General features: G+C 45.0%; 1 protein-coding gene across 11 annotated transcripts; it reads right to left on the reverse strand.

Annotated features, from left to right (window-relative positions):
- Positions 1–1,077: 1,077 nt before the first annotated feature.
- Positions 1,078–26,974, reverse strand: LOC147605057 (uncharacterized). Of its 11 annotated transcripts, XM_086794322.1 has the most exons (13): positions 26,740–26,943; positions 26,442–26,573; positions 26,228–26,332; positions 25,813–25,855; positions 25,606–25,686; positions 25,145–25,333; positions 23,022–25,044; positions 22,487–22,903; positions 20,862–22,363; positions 20,666–20,714; positions 20,313–20,557; positions 20,062–20,163; positions 1,078–1,350 (listed from the first exon to the last, which is right to left on the reverse strand). In XM_086794322.1, the coding sequence occupies exons 6-13, from the start codon at positions 25,216–25,218 to the stop codon at positions 1,104–1,106; spliced, it is 4,659 nt and encodes a 1,552-aa protein (XP_086650448.1). In that variant the 5' UTR covers positions 25,219–25,333; positions 25,606–25,686; positions 25,813–25,855; positions 26,228–26,332; positions 26,442–26,573; positions 26,740–26,943; the 3' UTR covers positions 1,078–1,103. The 11 variants fall into 11 exon arrangements, with proteins under 11 accessions (XP_086650448.1, XP_086650450.1, XP_086650443.1 ...); XM_086794324.1 differs by having other exon boundaries at positions 20,075–20,163; positions 20,862–22,903; XM_086794317.1 differs by having other exon boundaries at positions 20,862–22,903; positions 26,442–26,491; positions 26,740–26,942.
- Between the last annotated feature and the right edge of the window lie 284 nt (positions 26,975–27,258).

Genomic DNA, 27,258 nt, shown 5'->3' on the forward strand with positions numbered 1-27,258 from the left:
AGACCTCATCAACTCATATTAATAAACACACAATTGAGATCAATTGCAAACCCAAGCAAGAGGGATGTTAGGAAGTCCACTTTATGGTTGATCAAGCTGCCTCAAATACCATTATTGCACCATGCTACTAGTTGGTATCATGGGTGGCTTACCATGTTAAATAACGAGTTGTGTGTTTGTGTGCCTATAGATGAAATCATGTGAGTCCAATTAATTGTTATAACCAATATGATTGACGCTTGTGACCAATAAGCGTTGAGTAGTGGGAGGGTACCAATTGAGGTGCCTCATTCTAAGCATGGTGTGTGAATGCCAGCCTTGGGGTCATGCAGAGTATTAATGACAACGTACCAATTTTTTTATATTCAATTGACATCATATTTTGGCTTTGGTTTGGTTGGGTGTTGTATTTGAAATGGTATTTTAATGCGTCATTTATGTTTACTATGAGAAAATAGTCTCTCTTCTTGTAAAGCACGCCAATTTTGTGAACTAGTATAATTACAGCTTTATATTTGTCTAATTGGTGGGACCATTACCCTTGGGGATAGAAACTAGAACAAAATCGGAATATGAAATGCTTGATTCTCTACAAAATAGCATAATAGAGTGACTGCCTTGCCTTGTGACTCCCACATGGCTGGCCTTGTGACTCATCTTGCATCACCTTGTGTCTTGCCTCGTGTTTCACCTCACACCGCATTTTGTGTCTCATCTTATGCCATACCATGTGTACCTGCATGCATGGGCAAGCACTGTGTGCACGCGCGCGTGCGCACAAGCCCCTTTTTATCAAACAGGGAATGTCACAGTCAAAATTTACCTGTATTGAGGAATATGGAAGCGCAAAGTAGCACAAAAAACAGTGGTTTCATAAGTCTCAGGCCTAATGACGAAGCACTGCTTAATTGTGAAGATGGTCCTGATCTCAAGACCCCATTGCAGTCAGTAATGATGAGTCTGATAAAAAGTAGTCAAGGACACGATTCTGTAAGACACCTAGCTTCTGAAGTTTTATTTCAAAAGCTTGGTTTGTCTTTACCATAGAAGAAGGTATCCTTTTGAGATTGACACGAATTGCAAAAATGAAACAAAACCTCACTTTATAAGGAAAGGCATCTTACACCTTCTGGCAAGGTCCTTGGCATTGGCACCGCAATTACATACTTTTGGGGGGCTGGTCTTCGAATCCCAGGACCACAATCTGGAATGTTCTCTACAAATATAGTTTCTGAAAAATCTAAGGAGAAACCTGTCCCATGGTGCTTAGCCAATCTATTTACAATTGACAGTTTCTCCAAATCATGGGTCTTGCCTTTGAGCTCCAGTGCAGACGTAGAACAATCAAGCCTGTACACATCCACGTAACTTCGTAAGTAAGGTTAAGGGAGTCTTCTCAGGGCTTTATTATCAAATAAAGGAGACCTTAATCAAAATTATACATACCCACATGTGTCTTCTTACGAAAGGTTTATTTTGTTTGTGCACAAAACAGAAGCACAGAAAAACAATGAGGTCTTGCATACGAGTGATAAATGCTTGCCTGTTCATGAAAGACAGTTACAGAGTAATAGGAAGATGTCATTTTGTCACCAACTAAGTGTATACATAGGAAAGAAACTCCCAGAACTACAAAAGATCATAAATATCCCCTCTGACTCCTCACGTTTATGGGTGGTTAAGCCACTAAGTTGAAACACAAGCCCATCCTTGCTGAACTTTTCGCGATCAGTTGAAAAGAGAAATTATGTGACCAGAGTTATGAAGTGCTTGAGGCGCACCTTGAAAGCCTCAATCAGTCGAAGAGAAGTACAATACCTCTGGGCTCAAAACCCTCAATCAGTCGAAGAGAACTAGCACCATTGGGGTGAAGTAGGGATGCCCACTGTCACCCACCCTCTTTGGACTTTACATTGATGAGATATCCGACTACATTGACAGGATGGGGGGGCAGGGGGCCAGTCTGGCAGGGGTTTGGATACCCATACTGTTATATGCCGATGACATTGTACTTATTGCAGACTCCCCTGAGGGTTTGCAACAGCATTTGGATGCTCTGCAGTCGTTTTGTGCAGATAGGGACCTCACAGTGAACCTTGGGAAGACTAAGATTATGGTCTTCAATACCGCACAGGCCTGGGTGACTAGATCCGACCATCAGTTCACTTTTAGAGGTGAATCAGTGGAGTACACCAGATCATATGTGTACCTAGGAGTCACATTCAGCGGACCACAGTTCTCTATGAGGCAGGCAGCAGAGGCTAGATTGGCACGTGGATATGCAGCCCTAGGGGCACTAGAGAGACAATGTGCCTACATTCAGTTTCAGGAACCGCGCACCAAACTCTGGTTGTTTGACACATTGGTCACACCTACACTCTTATATGGCTCACCCATATGGGGACCCAGCCTCTACCACACGAGGAGGGAGCCGCTTGTCGACCAGGTCGGACCAAAGAGAGATTTCTATGATGGATGGCAGGTACTAGAGAAACCACTGGTGACTATGATCCCACGCATGATTCGGAGCAAACCATCAGTACCTCATGAGATTGTCAGAGCAGAGATAGGAGCCGCACCAGTGGTTACCGAAGCCTTGTTCCAGTCAGTGACATTTTGGCAGAGGATATGGGAGCTCCCCAGACAGAGATACCCCACACCTAGCACTTATCTCTTCCAGGCAGTTAGCAACAGACGGCGATACACGATGTTGGTACGCCCAGATGTGTACCTGGCTGAGATTACATGGCATGACGATTGATGCACTCCCTCCGTTTGATTACAGCCTGGACTGCCCCTTCTTGGACCTTAGTCGCTCTGAGCAGAATAGGGTGATCAGGATGGACATCGTGAGGCTAGATGCAGAAAGGACATGGTCCGATGTCCACCTGGCACTCACATGGGTGGTGCATGTGGAATCGCCTCCTACTTAACTTGGAGCACAAAGGAACGTGATTCAACGTTGGTCCACTTTCAATTGGATACAACTTTAGGCACAACTTGTGCTCTTACAGTTCTTCTTCCTCTAATGGCTCCAAGGCAGGAATTACTGGTCAAGTCTGGATCGCTCGTCATGGTACAAATCGTGGAACCAGAACTCTCTGCATCGTCCTCAGGAATGATCTTTAAGCTCATGTGACTCACACCACTGGTGTTGCCACCAACTTGGGATCTGGGTAGTTCTCTGAGACTCTCCTGCACTTTCGATGGCTGTGCAGACTGCCATCTCAGCACTTCTTCTTGGTCCTGCACGGGCGTGAACTCCTAGACAACTTCCAGTTCTTGAAGCTCTCCAACTTGTGAGGAAACCCTTTCTTAAACAACTTCGCACTCCCTTCTGTTGACATTCAACAACACCTGCACTTCCCACCGTGGAGCGATTTGAGTTCCGCACTTTCTTGGACGTACCCTTCATCTCGATTAGTAATACCAATCAAATATGGAATCCATAAAAATAAACGGGATGAAGACCACTATATCTACCCTGGTCTATAAAATATCTATGTAGAGGCTAGAGTGGAGAGATTAACCCTCCAAAGCAAACATGACTTGCCTACCTAGACCTAGACTCTGAATTCATGCAAGAGTCCTACATGCAAAGTTCAAACTAATGCACGGATCTATTGCAAAAGCTTAATAAGAAGCCAGCATCATTTTCATTAGTGGTAATCAAACATGTTTCCATAATGTGTGTTACATGGATATGAGAGCATCAGATGAACAAGTCTTTGTGTTAGGTGCATCCTGAGGCAAGCTTGCAGATGACCTGCATGAAACCCTCATGCAGACTCTATGCAAAACGCCTGGGATACACCTAACACAAAGACTTGTTGTGGGCTCATCTTATGTTCTCATACCAACGTAACACACGTTTTGGAAGCATGCTTGATTAACGCTAATTAAAATGATGTTGGCTGCTTATTATGCTGATCACATGACTTGATTACTTAATGCTTAAATGCTGCAAATACACAAGACAAGGCATGATAGACCTTAACTACTATGTTTATTGCAAAACATGAATATGTACAATGCTGACTCAAATCCAGACTCCTTCCTATGTGCATTAATACAAAATCAGGAAAAGGTTTCTCATTGGGTAATGCTGCAAATACACGAGACAAGGCAAGATGGAATTGTTTTTTTCCAAAAACAAGATCCTTCTATTAGTTAACAAAAAACAAAGCCTCAAAAGGCTAGATACAAACTCTCCTCCATGCATGGAGCGAGGATCAAAGAACAAAAAGGGAGGGAAGGATGCATTTCTCCTCCGGCTGGCGTGGGGAGGGAATAACCACACAAGTGGTTTGTAGTGCCAAGTGGGCTCACCACCACTATCTGTGAGAAAAGGAACAAGTCGCTGGAGCCCCAAAAGGCTTCCCGATGCTTCCGCATAGGGTTAGAACCACCTTGAAGCTTCCCCCACTGGCCGCGAGGGTATGAATGATGTCGAGCCAGATGCTCCTAATGCGCTCCTAATGGACTCCGCAGGCGGAGTGTGAGTGCCTTCGATAGCTTCACTGCATTGAACTCTCAAGATGTGCCATGTGGCAATGCTGCTACATATCTCCCATCTTTGGCTCAAACCAAGAGTCCAGTGACCAGTAGATGGGGCTGTGTCATGTGCACCCTGCACTGGGGTACACAGTGACACACTGGCATGATCATCAGTGCAACATTTTATACAGAAGTAGTATCTTTTAATAGGAATATTTGTCGTACGTTGTGACCCCATTGTAAGCCCTCAGTCTAGGACAGTCAAGCACGAGCTACGAAGGTCAGTCTCCGAGCCATAGAGGTCAGTTGGGAATCCTCTTAGCCCATTTGGAGAATTCATCAGATAGTGCATGTAGAAGTCAGCTTTAGCAGTAGGTCTTGCATTGGAAGTTGCATTAGATGCTTATGGGATAGCCAAGGCCATCCCATGAGCATGGCAGCCCACAAAGGGGCAACATCTACGCATTTGAGGGGCCTAGGCAGCCAGTGCTGCCTACTTTTGCCCCTACATGCAATCGGCCAGCCTTGGGAGCCCTAGCTACCAGTCGGCCAGCATAAAATCCAGCAATAACATGTCAGCCAGTGGCTAGGAGTCGGCCAGGACAAATATCAGCAAAAGACTGTTAAGTGCAGCATTTAATGCTGTAAAAACAGCATTTTGTCCAATCAAAACAGGCCAACAGCCTCTATCTGGACCAACCAGCAGCCTGAAGCCATATAAAAGCAGGCGCATGAAATCCTCATTCATCATTCAGTAATTCAGCAAAGCATCAGCAGTTCAAGCATCAGATAATCATCCTACTCTCTCCAGGCAAGTCTTTGAAGTATCTTTTCAGCATTCAGCCAGCATATGTGCAGTTATTCAGCTATCTGGACTTGCATAAGTGGCCCAAAGAGTGGTGGATACTCAGCCGACGTACGGTCTTCCTCGTCCTTGCGTTGGGCAATCATATCGCTTGTTCTCAAGCATTGTACAACATCCTCCAAAGAATAATATAAGCAAATACTCCTGCTTGCAAGGAGGCCCTTCAGTGGGTAATTGGGACCCAATACTGTGTCGTCTACTTCACTTCTATTCTCTTCTCTCTCCCTCTACTCTGTGAATTGGATGCTAAAGATCTCACCACATAAAGGTATAAAGAAGGCCATGTTGTCCATTACCACGATCAACCTCAATGCATGTAACAAGCTGGGACTGGCACTGTCAAGATGCTAAGGTGAGAGATTGGAAGGGCTAGCCCCCCACCTTCCTCCTCATAAGCCATGACAACTCGGCCTCAGTGGCCTAAGTGACAATGTCCCATGTAATAGTATGGGAAGAGGCCCTGTCCATAGTAAAGATGCGGAGAATCCCTTGCCAAACGTGCTGAGCCTTCGGGCAATCCCAAAGACAATGTCGCTGAGACTCCTCGGGAGGGCCACATCTCGGACATCCTGCTGGTCCTCCAATGGCCAACCACGTGTCCACCGCCAAACTCCTATGTGCCAGTAACTACAAAAAAAGAGTGATCTTCCAAGGTCGAAAACTATTCCAAAACCTCTTTCAGAAATCTGAGAGAAAGCGCAATGAGAAGCCCTAAGACTGCCAGTGTCTTGCTACTCCCAGAGTGCCCTCGACCTCGAGCATTTGGATCCTACGGCCAAGTCGTGCGGTGTATGCAAAAAAGCGAGGTACCCAGCGTCTCCTCCATGTTTGCAAGATCACACCAAGTCCACTCCCCCGTGTCCCACCGGAGGTGCATGATGGGCCAGCTCTCCCAATCCATAAACGCCAGAGTCTCTCCCTAGCCACCTTGGCCGATGGTGGGTCAATGTGCCACTCATGTGCATGGAATTCAATCACCCTCACCCTCTGTAATGTGCATCCCCTAAAGTCCTCCAAGGAGGGCTCTGATCTCACTTATCTGCCATGAAGTCCAATTGAAAAAGAGAGCAAGCGAAGCTCTCATTCGCGCCATGAACTGCCAGGAGAATATCATGCCTAGTAAACACTCCAGGCCACTGCGGGGGAATAGGCAGGGTCAGCAAATCCGGAAGACTGGCAGAGTCGATGTCAAGGTTGAGTTTGTCTCTGCTTCGGATCCCAATCAAGCCTCTCTCCTGAGCCACGAGGGGGAGCTATCTAAATGCAAGTCACCAATCTCCAAGGGACCTAGCAAGGCCCATGCTCAAAGCTCCCAAGATACATGAGGCCAAGTCCCTAGCATGTGATAGCAATAAGCAAAGTAATTAGCAAATGACCAGCATAATGATATAAAATGCGAGAGTTGTTTATTCATGAATATGAGCCTCATTATATAGGCTTTGAGTACATCTGATTAGGTAACCTTAATCTTACTTAAATCACTAATGAGATGCTCCCACATTCTCTCCCTGATTCTAGCCCATAAAGTGAGCTATCAACCGGCTGTATTCTCTCGCCCATGATCTCTCACTTGCCTGATTCCCCACGAGTTGCTTCCACCTACTTGGATGAATCCTTTCGAGAGTTTACTCCTTGGTGATTACAAATTTGACCTTTGCACACATTTCCCCTAAGGTTATGCTTCATAAATTATCCCTCATTCCCATGTATTCATCAATCCCTCCCTCAAATTGATGAGCTACAACCCTAGCAATAGTCCATGGGAAGCTTCATGGCTTGCCCACTCTCAGTAGTGACAACACCTATGACCCCAACCTGAAACTCACTCCAGTTGCATTGGCAGTAGCTCCTAAGATCTCACTCCAATTCTGGCCTATTGGTGTACAAAATGAGAGAATACAATTGGCATAAATGATTTACATATGAGTTAGGATCCATATGAGCACTTAGAGGGCCCAATCATTGTCAACAAAATTGGCCTCATGAGAGGCCACAGCATCAGTAGGTTCTTCTTCATCTTCTTCCTCCACCAGGTTTGCAGATAGCCTCTTCTTGGTGTAGCAATCTCTCATGAAGTGTCCACGCTTACCACAGAAGTGGCACTTACTATCTCCTTTGTCTTGAATGTTGGCTTCGATGTAGATCCCTTGTTGAAGTGCTTCTTTGTGAAGTAGGCCTCATCTTGGAATATAGGCAAAGTGGTGCTCGTGGTGTTTTTCTTTTGATCTTCTTTTCCTCTTCCAAAAGAGCTGCAGTGATGTAAGGTAGTTTTGGAGAAGGCAAGTTGGTGAGGGTAGTGACTATGTTGCTATAGTCCTCATGGGGCAACCTTTTTAACAATAATGCAATGCATACATCTTCTTCCATAGTTAACTTAATCCCTGCAAGCTATGCGGTTAGGCTTCTCATCAGATTTAAGTGAGAGGCAAGAGGCTCTCCCCTGTTTAACTTAAGTTCAAAGAATTGAATTAGAAGGCTAATCTTGGAGCTCTTAGCTTGAGGACCAAATAATGTGGCCAACTCTTCCCTGGCTTCATTTCAAGTGCTTTTTTTATCTATGTGATGGATAAATTGATCACTTAAGCCCAATGCTATGATGGCAAGAGCCTTTTTATCCTTGCTAACCCACAATGCTTCGCCCTCCCTAGTGGTAGGCTTCTTCTCCTTTCCATTGACAATGCTCCACAACCCCTTTCTCATTAATGTAAATTTGATCTTGGTCTACCATGTATGAAAGCGTGTCCCTTCAAATTTATCCATCTTGGTCTTACCTCAGAGAGGCACTGTCTAGCCTCTTTACAAGAAAATAAATGATTAATGCAAAGATTAATCCCAAATGGTTTAAGTAATGAGCCCTCACAGATTTAGATATGCATGAGAATAAATGTGGAACAAGATCTGATCCCGATAGCTAGCTCCGACAACTGATTCCAAGAGTTGACTCCGACAACTGACTCAGGCAGCTCACTCCAACAACTGACTCTGACAGCTGACTTGGGTAGCTAACTCTGACAACTGACTCAGGTAGCTAACTCCGACAATTGACTCACACGACTGACTTCAAGATAGTAAACCCGGCCAAGAAGCAAGTCGTCGACTATCAGCAGAAGGTCGTCGACTGTTAGCAATTAGCAGGTACATGCAACAACACACGTGGCAACTATCAACAGCAAGTCGTTGGCTGATTCTGTGTTCACATTGTAACTTGATGCTGATACGCTTGATCTCAGACGCGACTGAAGCAGCGTACCAATCAGAAGACAAGGTGGCGCGCGGAGCTGACATGACGCGATGTAGATAGACGACACCATGGTGTGAGGCCTGCGCTGGAGATGCGCAGAGGCAACCCGGCTGGATGAGTGGACTGCGGGATGGAAAGATGGTCCGCAACAGCAGTTGTGGGCACCCTAGCCAAGACGAACAGGACACGTGGCCTTTGTGTGGCTATAGTACAGGGAGCTTTGCTGATGTAGTAGTGCGTAGAAGAGCAACAGTGTGCCCAGATTGGTGGAGCAATGGTTGAGTCGGTCGACAGAAGCGGGCTCTGCTATGGTGTCAAACAACAGATGTGTGCACTAGCGGACGTAGGCACTGTGATGGCATACAAACCACAGAGCGATGATAGCGAGAGCACAAATGAGACGGTATTAGATAACCTGGCTCTGATCCAGGAGGCCACCCATCCCAGCAGTGTTCACGCCACTGCGCACTTAACCTCCACCACTCTAATCCCTTCCAAGCCATGAAAATTGGTGGAGGAGGGATGATAATGATCCTAGTTTTCTATTATTTATGTATGATCTCATTATCCCTGGCACTAGGCATGTGGTATGTAGACAGCCACGCCATGACCTTCCAACACCCTCCCTCGATGGCCAGGACGTAGGGTACCCAGTACTTGGCTCAAAGGTCTGCCTGCTCTCACAAAGATGTCACCCGGCTATTCTACCATAAGCCCGCTTGCTAGTGATTACTCCGAGCATGCCAACATAGCATAGCCTTCTTAGTCATACACGCATTCGACCTTCGTTCAGCTCCACAGAGGAATTGGCAAGTCGACCAGCTCCACTAACAACATCCCAACATGCCCTCCCTGGCTCTGATACCCTGTTGAAGTTCATGGTGGATCAAAGACAAACATTCTCTCCCTAATTCCAGCCCATAAAGTGAGCTATCAACCAGCTATATTCTCTCGCCCATCATCTCTCACCTACCTGATTCCCCACGAGTTGCTTCCACCTACTTGGATGAATCCTTTTGAGAGTTTACTCCTTGGTGATTACAAATTTGACCTTTGCACACATTTCCCCTTAGGTTATGCTTCATATATTATCCCTCATCCCCATGTATTCATCAATTTTATCCAACAATGTAACCACTAGGTAAACAAATCAAGGAGTTTCAAATCAAGGGCTGTCGGAGACGCTCCTCGGAGGCTACCAAAACAGACTACTGGAGGGGCAGCTGAGGTGGTTCCAAGCTCATAATAGGCTGGCAGCAAATCTGTCCTCAAAAGCCGGGCTAAAGCCATGGGCCCACATCTCCGTGAAGATCCATCTAGTGCTCTGCGGCCAAGGACCCCGCACACTCGGTGTACGGGCGGATATCCTAGCCAGGAGGAAATCTTTACATGGCTTGTCGTAGTCCTCTAACAACCAGCTTGCCCAAAAGGGCACGACTCTGAATGGTGGGGTCGATGATGCCTAGCCCAATTTGTGGCACTGTTGTATGATCACTCTCTAGGCCACCTTGGCTCGAGCAAGCCTCCCGTCGTTGCCAGCCCATAGAAAGTTGTGGATCAAGCGCTGAATCTGACCAATGCAGGCTTGTGGGAAGGCCCAACAAGAAGTAATATACCACATGGAGGCAAGAAGAATATGGTTCACCACCACCACTCGGCCGGCTAAGGAAAGCCTCCTTGAACTCCAGTATAGAAGCTTCTTCCGAATGCTCAGAAGGAGGAGACTGACTGCTGATCTAGGGAAATATCGATGCCCACCTCGCATCCAAGATAATGGACTAGAGTGCCCCTTGGGATCCACTGGAAAGCCTCAACCGTACGCCAAGTCGGAGTGGGCAAGGACCCAACCCAAAATCCACATGACTTGGGCCAGTTGATCTGTGCTCCTGATGCCCAACAGAAGATCTCTATCGCCTCTGCAAATCTCTAAAGATTCCCCAAGTCTCCCGATAATTATGCTGCTGTGTCATTTGCGAACTTTGAGTCTAGCAGCTACTCCTGTGAACGGATTGGGAGACGCAATCCCTGTAGCCCAGTCTCCTCAGCTGAGAGAAAACTGCTCATGGCCTCGACAACAAATAGAAAGAGATATGGTGCTAGAGGCAACCAACAAGGCCAAGTGCAAATTGTGGCCAACAGTTTTTCACACTCAAGCGTCTAGCCTTGGGATGTCTGAGCAACACTTGGACCTCCCAATTGGTGCCTATCCAGCTTCTACACCTGCCCAAAAGCCTATTAACCATTTCCACATGGCACTCACACGACACTCCTATGAAACATACTCTAGGAAATAAACTTTCTGAAACAAAGCAATAAATGTTGCAAGCATTTCCATTCCAACTTCCAAGAAATTCATTTGTGCCTTTAGTGAAGGCACACCACCAACATGACCTCCTATGGTGAAGACACATTCACCAACATGTCCTGCTATGGTAAAGACACCACCCTTAACATGGCCTCCTTAGAAGAAGACAAATTGTCAAGACCCCGGTCGGCTCCGAGAACTTGGAAGACCTGCAACAACAACAAACACAAAAACCCTAACCGTAACTCTAGGAAACAACGAAAGAGAAACATATCTGGGGGCAGGCATACTCGCCACCCAACCATGATAGCCATGAGCGAGGCTCACAATCTTGGCCGTCCCCACCGAGCCACGAGCTAGAGCATCATGCCCTCGTGAGTGCGCTGCCATAGTCCTCATCTCTGGTATCCCCTACCACCCGGGGTTGTCCCCCATGGACAACGGCCTCCTGCGCGATGGTGCTCCCGCTCCACGCTGTCACATGCACTCTGCACTGTAGTGCATGGTGACAAGATGGCTCATCATCATCAGTGCACCATTGTACATTATTAGTACCCTTTAGGATGATATTTGTCGTATGCCGTGACCCCATTGTAATCCTCAATCCAGGATAAGTCAAGCACGAGCTACGTTGGTCATTCCTCAGCCATAGCGAGTCAGTCAGTCAGTCAGTCAAGTCCCTTAACCCACTTGAAGAGATTCATTCATGCATTTAGAGTCGGTAGAAACCTTAGGATTTGCATTAGAAAGCACTCTACACATTGCCATTGCACATAGATCATTGCAGAAGCCTTGAAATAGCATATGGTATCTTTAGGATATTTATTAGTATTTATCTGGCATTTTTTCCATAATTTTCAACATTTAATACCATTTATCCATCATATGCAAGTTGTGTAGCATTTAGTGTCCAGTCGGCCAACATTAAGTGCCAACCAACCAGCCCTCAGATTAGTATAAATAGGCTTGCTTTGCACCATTCATTCCATCGTCTCATAACCAGCCATCAAGCGTTGGAGCCTTCGGCACAAGGAGCATAAGCCCTAGACCACCTCAGCCTTTAGCATTTTCAGTCCACAGCACAAGGAGCATTAACGCATGAAGCATTCAGCCATTCTTCATCAAAACGCAACATCTACAGCATTCAGCCCTTTAGAATACCTTGCGTTTTCTGCATAGGAGCAATTTTCAGCATACATATCATCATCGTTTTGCTACAGCACTTCGCTGAAGGTAAAATTCAGCATTCATTCACAGCTTAGAACAGTCCCCAACAGCCCCTACCTCAGCCTCATATTTGCAACCTTCCTCATTCCATTGGGAAGAGTGCATAGGCTCGAGATTGGTCATCATTGGTGCTTCTACAGCCGTGTACAGTTCAGCCCGACTCTTGGTCCTCAAAGATCTTGCGTTTGGCTTATCGTCAGTCCACAGTTAGTCTCTTCAAAGTAATAAAGCAAATACTATTCCGGTGACGGGATAGGTGGCCCTTCAATGGGTAATTCGGGACCCCATACAGTGTACAGTTTCTCTCTCTCTCTCTCTCTCTCTCTCTCTCTCTCTCTCTCTCAAAGTTTGAAGTCATAAAAGTGGATTGCTAAACTTGCGAAACTCGGGATACAGAAGGCGGTGTGAGAATTTGTGTGACAGGATCCTTAATTACGAATACTTCCGCTGCATGTTACAACGCGCTCTGCACTCCTGTGCTCCATCTGTCGGTGTGTGCCCAATTGGTAACCCTCCCCCAATAAATAGGAAAGGAACGCCCAAAAAGCACACGCTATCAAAAGCGGACCAAAAAGCACATGTCTGCCCACAACATATCACACTCTAGCTCACCAATCTGCCTTCCCCTAGAGTGCACATGACATACTCCCCTTCCTCAAAAGAGCTCACTCTTGAGCTCAAGAAAAAGAACTCCAGGAGAAGTTGTCACGTTCGCAACACTAGAGAAACACCCTCTATTGGTCGAAACCAATAGTCTCAAGGACAATCTGACTAAGAGATCGACTTGCTCAAGTAACATGACATGAGCATCAATTCCTAGTCACAAAAACCAATTCCAGAGCAAATGGATCATCTGGGTAACTCAAAGCTGACAATGCTACCAGTACCAGAGGTAAGCAACCACTGTCCTTAAGAGTTATCCCGAAACCAGAAGTATCTTCGATTTGACTACCATGCTTTCATCTTGATGTCCTCTATAAATCTGGTCAGGAAAAAACCACAAAACTGGGAAAACCCAAAACCTACTACTGAAGCCTGAACCAAGTGGAACACAACAGTAGTCTCTTCCCAAACAAGAAAAGAACCGATCTTCTAGAAAAGATCATCAATCTGTACTTCGTCACCTCGGAATTCTAACTTCCCAAACAGACCTTGGAAAGTCTATGAGTACCTTGGACATGAAAGGAATAACTGTTCCAACAGACCTGGTTATAACGCAAGCTCGCATCCATCATAACTGTCTGTATCAAAAGTAAAGTATCTATCCATCAAAAATGTTGAGATAGCCTTGTGTTTGTAGGCGCAGAGTCCGAATGAAGTCTTGACAATCTGGCGTAGCCCCATAACATGCGATAAACAACTTGCTTCCGAAACTTGTATTCTCTGAACTCGGTATCTGTGAAGTTCTTGAATAACCGTGTTTTGTACAGTCTTGGAATAAGATGAGGCCAATACACTTAGATTCTGGAATAGCTTTGGAATTCTTATACGCAATTGCTACAGATACAACGAGCATCCTAGCCTTAACATCTATAAAGCTAAAGTAGAGGTACATGTGGTGGACCAAGGCCGATACACTTGAAATAGCTTTGGAATTCTTATACGCAATTGCTACGAATACAAGGAGCATCCTAGCCATAACATCTATAAAGCTAAAGTAGAGGTACATGTGGTGGACCATCGCACAAATGTCTCGTCATGCAGTCTGTTGGTTGGCTCAATCTTATCTGGATGTCCGCTATAACCTACCCCTGTAGTCATGGTATCAAGTCATGGTTGACTATTCCTCCATCCTACCCATGTGTGGTAGGTCTGGCCTATCTAATTCCGACACCAAAAGCAATGGTCATTTGAATTACGTGGAGGGTTTCTTAGGTAAATCTGTTACGGCCGAGTACCACGACTCGCTCTCGTGTGTATGTCCACAATTCTTGGAGTAGTAACTCCTATGTGTACCAAGAACAACTTCGTATACGAGCAAAACAAGATACAGTACTATGCTTCTACTATCGTTCAATATATAGCATGTGTCTGGTACGAACGCATACCTCTTAACATGCAGGTCCAAATCAGGGATATGACGAAGCACATCCATCGAGTCGTGCAAGTACACCTTTGATTCCGTACACGAGCTTGTCCCGCTTCACCTCAAGATGAGAGCCAAAACTTACCCCCAAATCTGTGAAGAACAGTCCGAAGTTCTGCGAGAAAAAGAAAAAAGTAGTTCGAGAGAAGAAAGGGTTCATGGGAGCCCACTCGCTGCTCACCCTTGCAGCCCATACGCAGATCTGGGTACGTGTGGCAATGCACGGAGAACTTGGCAACCCATAGGAATTCTTGTCGCCCAGAATCTAGCCAGTGCTTTGCCCGCAAATGCCCTCGCAAGAAAAAACCAAGTGGCTGCTAGACTGTCCAGGGAAAAACCCTTGCTTTTTTTTTTTAATGGCCAGGTGAGTTTTTAACTTTGTTTTTTTTTTTCAAAAAAAAACTGGGCTGCCTAAGAAAGCAACTCGGCCTGCTTTCCTTGCTGCCTACCTGCGCCATAGAGAGAAGAGAATCCCCTCCAGATCTTCCCGTGCCCATATGGGCTGTTCACCCTGCCATGCCCTAGCCTGCCTGCAGGGTTCTTCGACCTGCCCGCTTGCTAAAGAAAGGAGGGGCCCTCTGCCCTGGCCACGCCCCTGGGCTGCCCACTGGCCGCAGTTCACCCTGACATGGCCGAGCCCAGGCAGAACCCTCTTCCCTGCCCGCAGACCACCCACAATCAAAGCTGGGCTCTTGCATGTCAACCCGGCCTGCTCACGCCCCCCAAGTTGGCCGCCATCTCTGCAGCCACTGTTCCCAGGTTGCCCGCACTCGAGCTGGGCCCTTTCACTGCCCATAGGCCCAACACTGACCTACCCTTGGACAGAAGACTGCCCGCAAGATCTGGGGGCTGCCCGAGAAGTCTGGGCTGCACAGCCGCCAGCTCTCTCTCTCTCTCTCTCTCTCATCTTGTAACAAACACACACATGTATGCTGCAGGAAACATAGAAAGAGCTCACCCGAAGGTGTCCCGCTCGCATCTTTCTCCTGGAGAGGCTCTGATACCACTGTCAAGACCCCGCTCGGCTCCGAGAACCTGGAAGACCTGCAACAGCAGCAAACACAGAAACCCTAACCGTAACTCTAGGAAACAACGGAAGAAACATGTATCTGGGTAGGCATACTCGCCACCCAACCATGACAGCCATGAGCGAGGCTCACAATCTTGGTCGTCCCCACCGAGCCACGAGCTAGAGCGTCATGCCCTTGTGAGTGCCCTACCATCGTCCTCATCTGGTGTCCCCTACGGTCTACCACCCGGGGTTGTCCGCCAAGGACGACGGCCTCTAGCGCAATGGTGCTCCCGCTCCACGCGCTCTGCACTCCTGTGCTCCATCTGTCGGTGTGTGCCCAATTGGTACCCCTCCCCCCAATAGATAGGGAAGGAACGCCCAAAACGCACATGCTATCAATAGCGGACCAAAAAGCACATGTCTGCCCACAACATATCACACTCTAGCTCGCCAATCTGCCTGCCCCTGGCGTGCACATGACACAAATCCACTAACATGTCCTTTAGTGGTGTCACTACAACCAAAGAAAACACCAATGAAATTGTAAACACTTCGCTGCACTTTGTGGATGGCTTCAAAGAGTCCTCCATAGTCCCCAAACTGAAAACAGGCCCATGTGCTTGTGGAAAAGTATTTGCTCAATGCTCCACCCTCGTGTTGTTACTACAGATGATAGATGTGCTCTATTTTGTAAGGCCCCCTATATACGGAGTAGCCGTTGTGATGAGTACCCGGGCACTCCACAATTCCCATTTTAGACACTAGATGGTGGCCAAATGGGTTAAGAGACGGCTAATGTAGACTTGGCACTCTACCAAGTAGGATGCATGGTTGTGCGGGCTGTGTGACCGTAGTAGTGAGTGCTAGACAGCAAATCGAGGACACACTATTCTCAGGTTGTGGGGCCCGTTTGAGAGTCTAGATGGTCTCAGATGGCTATGGGAGCTGCGCGTAGTCCCTACAAGATTACGTTGTAGTCTAAAATGGTCCCATTCGGATGCTATGGTGGTTGGTCGTTTTGGATCAAGTTGTGGGTTGGCCGACATGGCCAACCTACGTCCATGCCGACTCTGGGCACTATATATAGACTAGTTTGGCAACCTTTGTTCATCATTGAGTTCATTCAAGCACCTTGGTAAGAAGACATCCTCCATCCAAAGTCTGTCTAGATCACCATACCCGAAGCACACAGGTGGACAGACAACCATCAGTTTGTAATCAAAATTTGCAAGCACTAATATTGTTTACTCTCCACTTCTTTCTGCAATTCAATGCTTTATATTGTGTTGATCCTCCTTCCGCTATTGTGTTTTCTTACAATGCTTTTCAACTGCTTGGGGTGGTACCACACTTCCAACTAGAGTTGTGCTTACCCATTGGGGCCTTAACAGTTCCTAGGTTGTACCAATCCTTGTGCTTCTGCCATTGGTGATGAATGTCTGCCGCATCGCAGCAACATCTTGGCAATAGTCCCCCCTTTGCTCTGCCTGCGTGCAAGTGAAATTCACCACCTGCCCCGCTTGAGCATGGGCCAAAGCAGCCATTTTCTCCATCAGCATACACATCAAGGCCACCCTCTGGTCCACTTAAGCTATGATGAAAAACTCAAAAACTTGGAATCGGCAAGATATGCAAAATTGACTCTTCCCAAACACTAATGTTGTTTACCTCCCAAACACTAATGATGTTCACCTTAATTATGCAGGCAGCACACACGAGATGCTAGAAAAGAAGAATTTTACAGATATCCTAGGCCAAACAAACACAAATCAAACTTTCCCCAAACCTGGGTGTGCTCTCTTGACTCTACGAGCTGCTTCCCTAGCCATACATCCAACACATAGACAGAATGCTGGGAAAGAAAAGATTTTGATACCAATCGTAGTACTAAAAGTGTGGTGAGTGTGTTAACAGAGAGAATTGCAACCAAAGACTTATACAACATAAGTGTGCATGCGTGCATGCATGCACACATACAAGAATTTACTCCAATCTGGTGTGAATCTCAATAATCAAAACATATTATACTAAATAATATGTACAATGCATCCATCTCTCAGCATCCAACCCAATATCAAGATGTGAGATACACTTATGCATAATACTTGGCCCACCCATCATATGCACCCATAGTCCTCATCCCCTTTAAAACGGGTTTCATCATCCTTCAAGCACATGTGCAATAGGCTTGGTTTTCCAACCTCACCAATCCAAGTGATTAAAATAGTCTCATGAACTACTTGAGCACATAGAAATTCTCTTTCTAGTTACCACCATGAATTCCCTTTCATGATCCAAAAAAAGGTTTTCAAACAAAACAATTTTAATACATTTAGAAAAGCAAATTATAGACAAAATAGGCATGAACAAAGAGTAACACAAAAGTACAGCCAAAAAATAAGTTTCAACACAATTAAAGTACAGCCAAAAAATAAGTTTCATCACAAAAATAAATAACACTACAATGGCCACATGCATAATAATTTAAAAAATATGAGAGGTTTTATACAAAAAAGAGAATTCAAATCAAGACTATCTAAAAACATTTTTCGTCTCAGTATTATGAGACATCTGTATGTCCAACCGTATGCCATCCCGTCGAACCCCGAAAAAAAACCACTTTGTCAAACCATTGTTGAACACACGAGGTAGGATTCAAGTTCTCCATCAAATCAAACTTGAACAAAACCTTTTGACTTATAGACATTTGTATAGAGGGAACCTATTTGAAATCATCTACCTACCTACCCAAAAAAACAGCTCCTCGACCAACGAATCATTCATATCAAGCCCCTTGAGGACCTTCAATAAAGCTCTTCTGATCTCCTACCTGCAAAAGAGTAAGGTCCAAGCTTCCTAGAGCCCTCTACAAAGCTCTCTTGATCTCCTTACAGAGTAGGTGGAGGGTAGGATCCAAACCATTGCTATTCCATCTCCAAGAAATCACTAGCAACCACTTCCATAATTGAAATCAAGAAAGGTTTTTCAATTTGATGGTACCGAAAACTTTTACCACCACCCATCGAAACTTACTTCTTTGATGGTTGTCTTCCAAGACTTGGTGAAGGCAATTCTCAAAACCAAAGTGAAAGCAATTTTCAAACTCGAAAATCCCTCACTCAGCCCCTAGTAAACTTCAAAGTACGAGATGGATCGCTTCAGTGAGTTCAAAAAGGGGATTTATGCCAGGTGCTTCTTTAGGAGATGCATGATTATTCATGGTGAGACATTGTGGTGAGGGGCAAACTTTGAAGTGTTGGTCCCGTACAGAGAGAGAGAGAGAGAGAGAGAGAGAGAGAGAGAGAGAGAGAGGGGGGGGAAGATGATGATCAGCACGAAAGGGATTAAGGGAAAAACACAAGAGTTGTGAAGATTTGGGAAAGCATACTTTCTATTAACATTTAAGCCTCCTTTTATTACAAGTTGTGGCCTTAGGTCCATATAGGAATTATGACACATGTATACAAGGATATAGCAAATAAATGCTCTCATGCCATGTGTGCATCTAGGTGTGCACTTATGTGTACCTATACTAATAAAGGCGCTATGTGCTAGACTAAGGTCTGCAACCTTTTATTTAATCCTAACATCTAATGTGCCCCTGGCACTTATTTATGTGCATGTGAGCACTATCCCTAACAACATTACATGACATTATGTGCACATTACACCACTACATTTTTCCTAACTCACTAGACTCTTCTTTTGACCTTACATGCAACCACAAGCATTATTGATTTGGACAATTGTCTTCAATTTGTTTTCAATTGATCATTGTATTTGCCAGCTTGGTGATTGTAAATCACCCTTAAGCTTGTAATACAAAATTATCCTTTGATAATAAAATATTAGGGGGCGGTTGAAGTCCCAAACCCCACCCCGATAAGCAGTTGGTTACGATCTTGTTCCACCTGTTGATGGTTTCATTTATGTGTGCCTCAATCTTGTGGCTATTTAAGTGATCGAATGATTTAAGGGTTAAGTGCTCTAAGATTTGATATCCCTATTATAGTATGGGACAATAGGGTTTGGCCAAGCAGCTCAACTTCATGTTGGTCTAACCTCAGGCTTGGTCTTTACTAGTGATAGTTGACTGATGTGCCTCCAAGAGCTATGGCTAAGAGGTGAGCTACCCAGCCCTTGTATACAGTCTTTACTAGTGAGTGTCTAATGTGCAGAATTCGTGGTTGGAAGACTGTTTACAAGCACACAAGTGAGTGCTTGGACAACCCTAATGAAATATTGTGCCTGTTTCCAGTACACTACCATTCTATACACAAATGTCATGATGATTTACTAACCAACACAAACATTGAGCTGATATATTGACGAGGTTCTTGGCAAGGAACACTAAAGTTCAGGTTATTTCCCAAACTTAACAAGCACTGAAGTGCCATCTTGAGTCCATGAGAGTATGGCATCCCCACTCATGTCATTAGCACCCATGCATAAAGATATCTCCGTAGTAGACAAACCTTCATAGATAAACCATCAAGCTGAGTTTCTATCACTTCTCCCAGGGTGAAGGCACTCAGCCATGATGAAGCTAGCACTAAAGAGAACACACGTGCACCCCCGTAGAGAGTAGCTGGTTGGGCAGTTGCACCACTTTGGATAGAAATAATTTATATGACCCAGCTGGCCGCAACTTGGACGAAGGCTTCAAAAGAAATCTGCATGTCTACTAATACAGTAGAAAGATATCCCAATGGAAAATTGAGGTTATAACAAAAACCAAACTTCGATTTGACAATGCAAACAAACAAGTTAATTAAAGCATGGATAAGCCCATAGCCCACCATCAACTTCTCAGTATAATGAGATCTACCTTGCAAGCTCACCATCCAAATGCTTGACCCTTTCCATGAATCTTTCTAGAAGCCTCCTCATGGCAGCATCCTTTGCCATACCCCATGTCCAGTGTAAAGCCCTGGCAACACCAAAGTCATGGAAACATTCACTAAAGAATGTAAACAGTTAAGAGTCCATTCCGTAAGTCTTCCATAGAAAGAATCTGTGAGAACCAGTAAAGGCATTCTGAAGACATTTTTAATTTTTTCTCAGTAGCAAGAAGCATACATATTCTTGTTGTCTATGCCCTTTTGTGCAGGTTCAGCTTCTCTTTCAGTACCTGCAATCAGCCTACAAGCCTCTCCTAATGCGATTTTTGCAAGACTATACGTCACATACTCATTATCCATAGGCTTGTTCCCATGCATTAGCACACTAGGAAGTGGAGGGATAAGCTGCTGCATCAATTGGGTAGTTGATCTGAGCCTTCTTTCTGCGCTTGCCGTGCTTTCATTGTGGATCTCTCCAGCATCCTTTGGAAAAACAAAGAAAACTCATTTGGTCAATATTTCTAACCGATCATTGCAAAGTGCAAGTTTTTTCACATGACTTAACAATCTAAAGACTTTAAAATGTAGCACCTTTTCTGGAAGACGGTTTGTAGCATTAGCCCACATCAGCTCAGCCTTACTGTCACACCCCCAAAAAAAAAAAAAGTTATAGTTGTGCAAAATGAATAAATTGAGAGTGAACAAAGCACTTGCAGATCTAAACAGTGCTGATCAATAGCGTTACAACGGCAGGTAGAAATCCAAGTAAAGCGTTGTTATTCCAGACCTGAAGGAGGGAAGCTGGCCCCTAGGTTGAGTTGCTGCTATGTGCCAGGGAATAAGCAGAGGCACTGGCTTCTTCCTCTTCTTTGCATGGATCATGACTGGAGCATGAAAATTTGGTTTTGAGGTCAAAAATCGATGTTGGGAAAGCTGCTCTAGTGCAACCCTTGCAGAGAATGTAGGCTCTCCATCTCTCAAAGCAGAACTCAAAGCCGAATACTCCACACCAAGGGTGTGATGACCACTATATTGTACAACTTGATTTTGGTTCCCATCTAGCTGCTGTGAAAGAGCGAAATCCCTGCCACAAGTACTAGCATTTTGATAAGCGGATGCTTGTGAGGCTAATAACTGCTCATTGTCAATGACCCTAGAATAAGGCCCCGCTGATCGCAACCCCTCAGCATTCATTGTCATTGAATTTGTGCCTCTGACATCCTTCAGCAGAACCTGGTCAGGTGATTGTGCATGAGTATATAACAAAGTATCTGCTGCCTGGTGCTTGCTCTGACCTCCAACTTCTGAGGAAGAAGTGTTTTGCTGTTGCATTGCTTTCGACTCTGAAAAAAGTGCACTTTGCTCCGTTGCCGCCAATGCATCAGCTGCTAGGTGATGCAAAGTACTCTTCCCCATAATGCCAGGATTTGACTGGTTGTTAAGAGGCTTCAGGACTGTTTCATTTAATTTTCCACCAGCTACAACAGCTGACTCAAAAAATTTCGGAGCCCAAGCTTCAGGATTAGTTTTCGCCGCGGAGGATTTGTCCATTAGCCTTCCCATTTCTGCCTGTGGCTGCACAGATTGGCTCTGAACGGGGAGTAGGGGGTGAAACATTTCCAAAGTTGACCTGCTAAACCCTCTTAGCTGAGCATCACTCTGTGGAGGCACAGCTTTTGAATATGCAAACTGGTCTTGATCTTGCCTCTCACCTCGAGCTTGAGAAGGAGAGGACCTGACACCATTCAATGTAAATAATGACGGTGTCCTTTGTTCTTGAAGCTTAGATTGTAGGCTTGGAGTAGCGAATTCACTTGCTTCAAGACTAAAAGACTGTTCATGAGGAGTTTTGCATTGAGCATTGCAATCACCTTCAAAATTCTGGCTTCTTATGCTGGACCTGGAAACTGAACTCAGACCTTCACCAATGACAACCGCTGAGTTGGTAGGCTTCCGCATACTAGTTTGGGTCTCTAGCATCACCTGTGTTGCATCCCCTTGGAAACCATGAGGTGTCGAGCGGAAAGATGCCACTCCCTCAGGAAAGATCTTTTCATGGCCTACCAAATTCATTGACTGCCGAGACAAAGAGGACTTCAAGGCAGTCAGCAGCCCTGGAAAGTTGGCTACTTGAGCTCTACCCCCTAACTGTTTCATAACAAGATCAATCAAGCGTTGGTCTTGCATAGTTTGCTGCCTAAGATTATTTCCAAGAGGCAAACTCTCCGCACTAAAGCCACTTAAAAACTTTCCTTGAGCATAACCATTACTTGTTGCATTTCCCTGCACCTGTTCAGCACCAGAAAGAAAATTGACCCCAAGTTTAGATTCTCTTTGGGAAAGTCCCGCACTATTCCCCAGAGAGCACATGGCATGAGTAGGAGCTACTAACCCGCCATCTTCTCCACTCACCATTTGTCCAGACATCAAGCTTGAGGGAAGTTCAGATTGCATGCTGTCTTTTGTAATTAATGGAGAAAAATTAGATCGCATGCCAGTTCTCTTCAAAACCCTGTGGGTTTCCACTGAAGAACCACTTTCTTGATCCATTCCAGATTCAAAACCATGGCCATCAGAAAATGGCTGTACATCATGATCCTTCCCCACTGAAACTGAAGAGGGAAAATTGCTGTCTAGATCCTGTACTTGGAAAGATTTCCTCCGACTTAAAGTACCACAGTGCTGCAGATTTTTAGACAAATTGGACGGAGGTCCCAGTCTTAGCTTAACATTCTGAGGTGACAATGGGCTGGATGGCTGACTGCACCTGAGATGGGCTACACCTACATCAGATTCTGAAAATTCTCTCTGCTTTTTGGCCAGAGGACCCTGTATACCATCAGGAAAAAAAACAAGTTAAGCATTGAATTTTTAGATTCTACAACCTAAGCTGCTGAAATGTAAACCTTTTGTTCAGTCTCATTGCCTCTTCTAAGAAAACATTTACCTCAAGCTCAACATCCTTCTCATGGGAAGAAGTTTCTCTATCTGCACTCACATCGGAAGCTGACTTGGCAGCCTGTTCCTCCAGAGCCTTCACAAAATTGGTTGCTTGTTGACTTACAAAAGGACCCTGAATATATTTGCTTGTTTGTTGATGTAGCACCTGCCTACCTGCAGAGAGCAGCCTCTCGTGGTTTTGTTGGCTAGTAGTATCATGTTGACTACTAAGACCTGGCTTTCTTGACATTGAATTCATAGCTTTGGCCTCAACAGTTCCTTGCTGAAATTCAGGATTCCAATTACTGCTATGCCCATCCCCATTGAATGATGGATATATAGTCTCAACTCTGGTTACTAACTGGTTAAGTGAACTATAGTTTTTCCACGATCCCTGATAATGGCCATATGACTCAAATGAAGACGGAAGTGCACTTTCAGACTCCATGACAATACCAAAACCAGACTCTCGATAAGGCTGGAAATTACTACCTGCCATTGTTGCTGCAGAGTCTGACACATCTGCAGGGCCAGCTTGCCATCCACTTTGAAAATTACTAGGCCCCGTCTGCATCCTACCTGAAGGGTCAGCCAGGCAACCTGTGTTTTCAATGAAGTGATGGCCCTCTGGCATAATGTTGGTGCCCCAAGTATTATATTTTGCATCAGCTGGTAGCTGCAAATGATTTCCAAAATCTGAATGCATCCTGTGGGCCTGCAGAGCACACCATGAGTTATATCGTTCCCGGTCACTATCATTTAAATTGAGCCCTGTGGGCATTCCTCTCGATGGCACAGCCCAATCTTGTTTGAAACTACCTTCTTCCAGCATAACATTCCCCACTTGATAATGGCTAAAAGCAGCTTTTTCATTCCCTGTGTTGATGTTTGTCACAAGTTGCTGCATTTGCAAAGAGTTCTGTTCAGAAGTTGGAATGTTTTGAAGAGAAGCTTCCATTCCCTCCAGAATTTGAGAACTCTGATTGGATACATCCCGCTTTTGGTCAAAAGAACCCCAACTTCTTTGTTGGTTCAACCCAAGGTCATGGGATTGGTGCTTAGTGCTGATTCGATGAAGGCTGTTGGACATCTGATTCTGCTCCATTGGTTGCTCACCAGAGTGTTGTATCGTATGTCCTGCAAATGGGTTTGAATATCCCTGATCTTTGGGTTGTGCATATTCAGAAGTAAAAGTCGGCATGGGCATTCCCTCATAAGTTTTTGATGGTAGTCTAAGACCACTACTAGGCTGCTCTAACAAGATATGTTGAGTACCAGGATGAAAAGCAAGTGCAGATCCACCCCCACCTCCATACAAGGAAGGATCTACATAAAACCCCAGTTGTGATTCTGAGCCTTGATCCTTTTTCACCAGAAAATCATTTGGAAACCCTTGATAATATGAAGCATCATTCAAAGGCCAACTCATGCCTCCCGCTGCACTTTGGTTTTCCAGTTCTGGTGTATCCCAAGCTGGCTCAGGCTGTGAAGGTGGTGTATCGGGCCCATGTAGAAGAGCAGAATAAGAAGTCTCTGGAAACTGCAGGTATGCTTCTTGTTGCATCTGCTGCTGTCTAGTGTATTCTAACTGCTGCCTAAGCTGTTGTTCACCAAGCTGCCGATGCACCTCATGAAGCTGTTGCTGGGACTGCAAAGACTGCTGCTGCTGCTGCAACTGTACATCAGTAAACCCCACCCCTCTTCCAGGGCCTCCTGATTGCTGTCCATAAAGTCCTTGCACAGGACCTTTCCAAGGTAACTGGTTTCCAGGGAATTCATAAGTTGAAACATCCTGTATTGGTACTTGGGGTAGACTTTGACTGAAAAAATTACCGCTTACATTCTGCAACCGTACATCCAGGCCACCCAAATTGTTCATGTTTGGATGATGAGGAAACGTATTATTACCAACTGGCATAATAGGATTGACCTGACGGCTTGGTAGATAACTTGTTGACCCCTGCACGTTGGACATGTGGTTCCTAAATTGAGTTGTTAAGACTGAAGGGCTAGCAACCTCCTCAGGACATCTAGAGCCCAACATCATTGATAAGAATTCCCTGTTAACTAAGTCTCTTGCTGTTGATTTGAAGAAACATATGAAAGAAACAATCAAATATAAGGTTACACCTCCTGAACCTGGAGCCCAAAATGATTAATTTGCCATATATATCTGCCTTCCAACAAAAACCTCTCCCATTCATTTCATCTGCATTACATTTTTCAAGATAAATCTTCACGCAACTGAGACTGCTCAACAATGCCTCTTACCAACCCAATGCAAGTTATTTGATCACCAGCAAAGCAGTGTACGGTGTCCTGTCCAAAAAAAAGGAGCACCCCTATCTCTGCTTACTTAACATAATTAAAACCAAATAGAAAAGAAAGGAAGAAAATAGCAAAGCAACTTTTACAATAACCAAAAACCCATTTATGTACAGAAGTCCAAACTACTTAAAGGATGAAGAGATAGTGGTTTCTCTCAGCAGGGATGAGAAGCAAAAAGGGAGTAAAAGAGGAGCTAAAGCTCCACCTATGTAAAGTGTAAAGACCAAAAGCCAGTTGTACATCAGACAAGGAATTGTACACACCTCTAATGTTGCCAAAAGTTTCTACTCCAACCCAGTCCAGCAACTCCACTGATAAGAATGAGCAGTTCGATCTGTGTGCATCTAAATTTGATACCCAAATCGGTTTGAAATGAGTAACATATATTTGCAAAAAAATGCTCTTAGGAAGGCAAGTACAAGGCCAACTCTATATACAACACAGAACTAAGAACGGGAGAGAAAGCTGACCAAAAAACCTGGAAACAAAGGTGCTGTAGAATCTGAAGCCAATCTGCAATGTCAAACATTTCTCTATTATCAGAAAAGATGAGTGATGTAAATGTAACCTAACCTGATGAAATTCTTTAAAGAGATATGCCAGAAAGACGTAATTTAAAACATGGATTCATGCTGCAATGTCATGCATATCTTTGCATTTAGGTATGGTCAAAAGTGTAAAGTGAAATGGGAGTAATCTACGCCTGGTCCACTAAAATATGCTAGAAGAAGGTACTGTGTAAAGAATTCAAAACGTGTGAGGCTGTGTATCAACAAATCTTGTATAATGATTATCTTTTTCAAAATCCTTCTGAGAAAAATTTTGCCATTGTTTCTAAAGAAAAGCAGAGAGTTGGTTAGTGTTATGAAGGAACCAAATGCTTGCCTGCCTGAGGGAGGATCCAGTGGTCCAAAATTATTGAAATGAGATCCATTGTGCAAGAAAAACACTTCATTTCCATGGCGAACCATTTCTGCTAGCTTCTGCGAGCTGCGAAAGCGTGTAGAGGAAGCTCAGAATCGCTGTCTGATGGCACTACTGCACAAAGCTTTTGGGAAAGCAGTAGCTTGGATCTGCAGGCTATAGTGAAAGGCAGCACCTGCGCTTCGCCTTGGCAAAGGTTCAGGAGATCCTGGAGAATGCTGCCGTCTGTGCAAAATTTGGCGATGGAAACGTAAAAAAGCAAACATTTGGATGCGGCATCAACGGATACCAAAAAGCAGCTGCCATTCTAAGAAATGCGAAAAGGAGGGAGCAAGAAATGTCCCCAGATTGGGGTAAAACAAAAAGACTGGACAAATTAGGGAAAATCGCAGAGCCGGTGCACTGATCGCGGAAACGGGGCAGCAGTTTCAGACTCTAAATGAAAAGACAAACAGGAAAAAGATTAGGGTTACCTGGATGAAAATATCAGAGATGGAGAATCCTCCATAGCCCTGTGACAGAGAAACTTCTGAAGCTTGAACTCACAAGAATAGCTCGCAATCCGCCATAGCCAACAGCTTCAAGAGAAGCAAGCGTAATGCGCGCAGTGCAACTTTTTTCCTCCTTGTAAGACGATAGGGGGCTCGGCTCGGGACCGAACGTACTTCCACCGAGCCTCAGCTTCAGCACTTGGCTCGGGCTAGGTCTGGCGCGCGTTACTCGCAGTCATTCTTTATTGATGAATCTCTCTCTCTCTTTCCAGATCGACCATTAGTTCTAACACACTTTGGCATGGTTATAACGTATTCCATTTTATCACTCGTGCATTAATTAAATCGACCTTCAAGTTGAAAGGGTATGATGCCTCTTCCACCTGGAGAAGTCCCCTCCTAAAACATCATTCTATACCTCCATAACTTGTGAGAGAGAGCAGCACGCGCAAGACCCCTAATAGGTAACCTTCGCGATCGTTTGTGAGACAAAGGGGTTTA

The sequence above is a fragment of the Cibotium barometz genome, chromosome 60, assembly GCF_041138505.1.
Source record: "Cibotium barometz isolate CiBa-2024 chromosome 60, ASM4113850v1, whole genome shotgun sequence".
NCBI classification, from domain to species: Eukaryota; Viridiplantae; Streptophyta; class Polypodiopsida; order Cyatheales; family Cibotiaceae; genus Cibotium; species Cibotium barometz.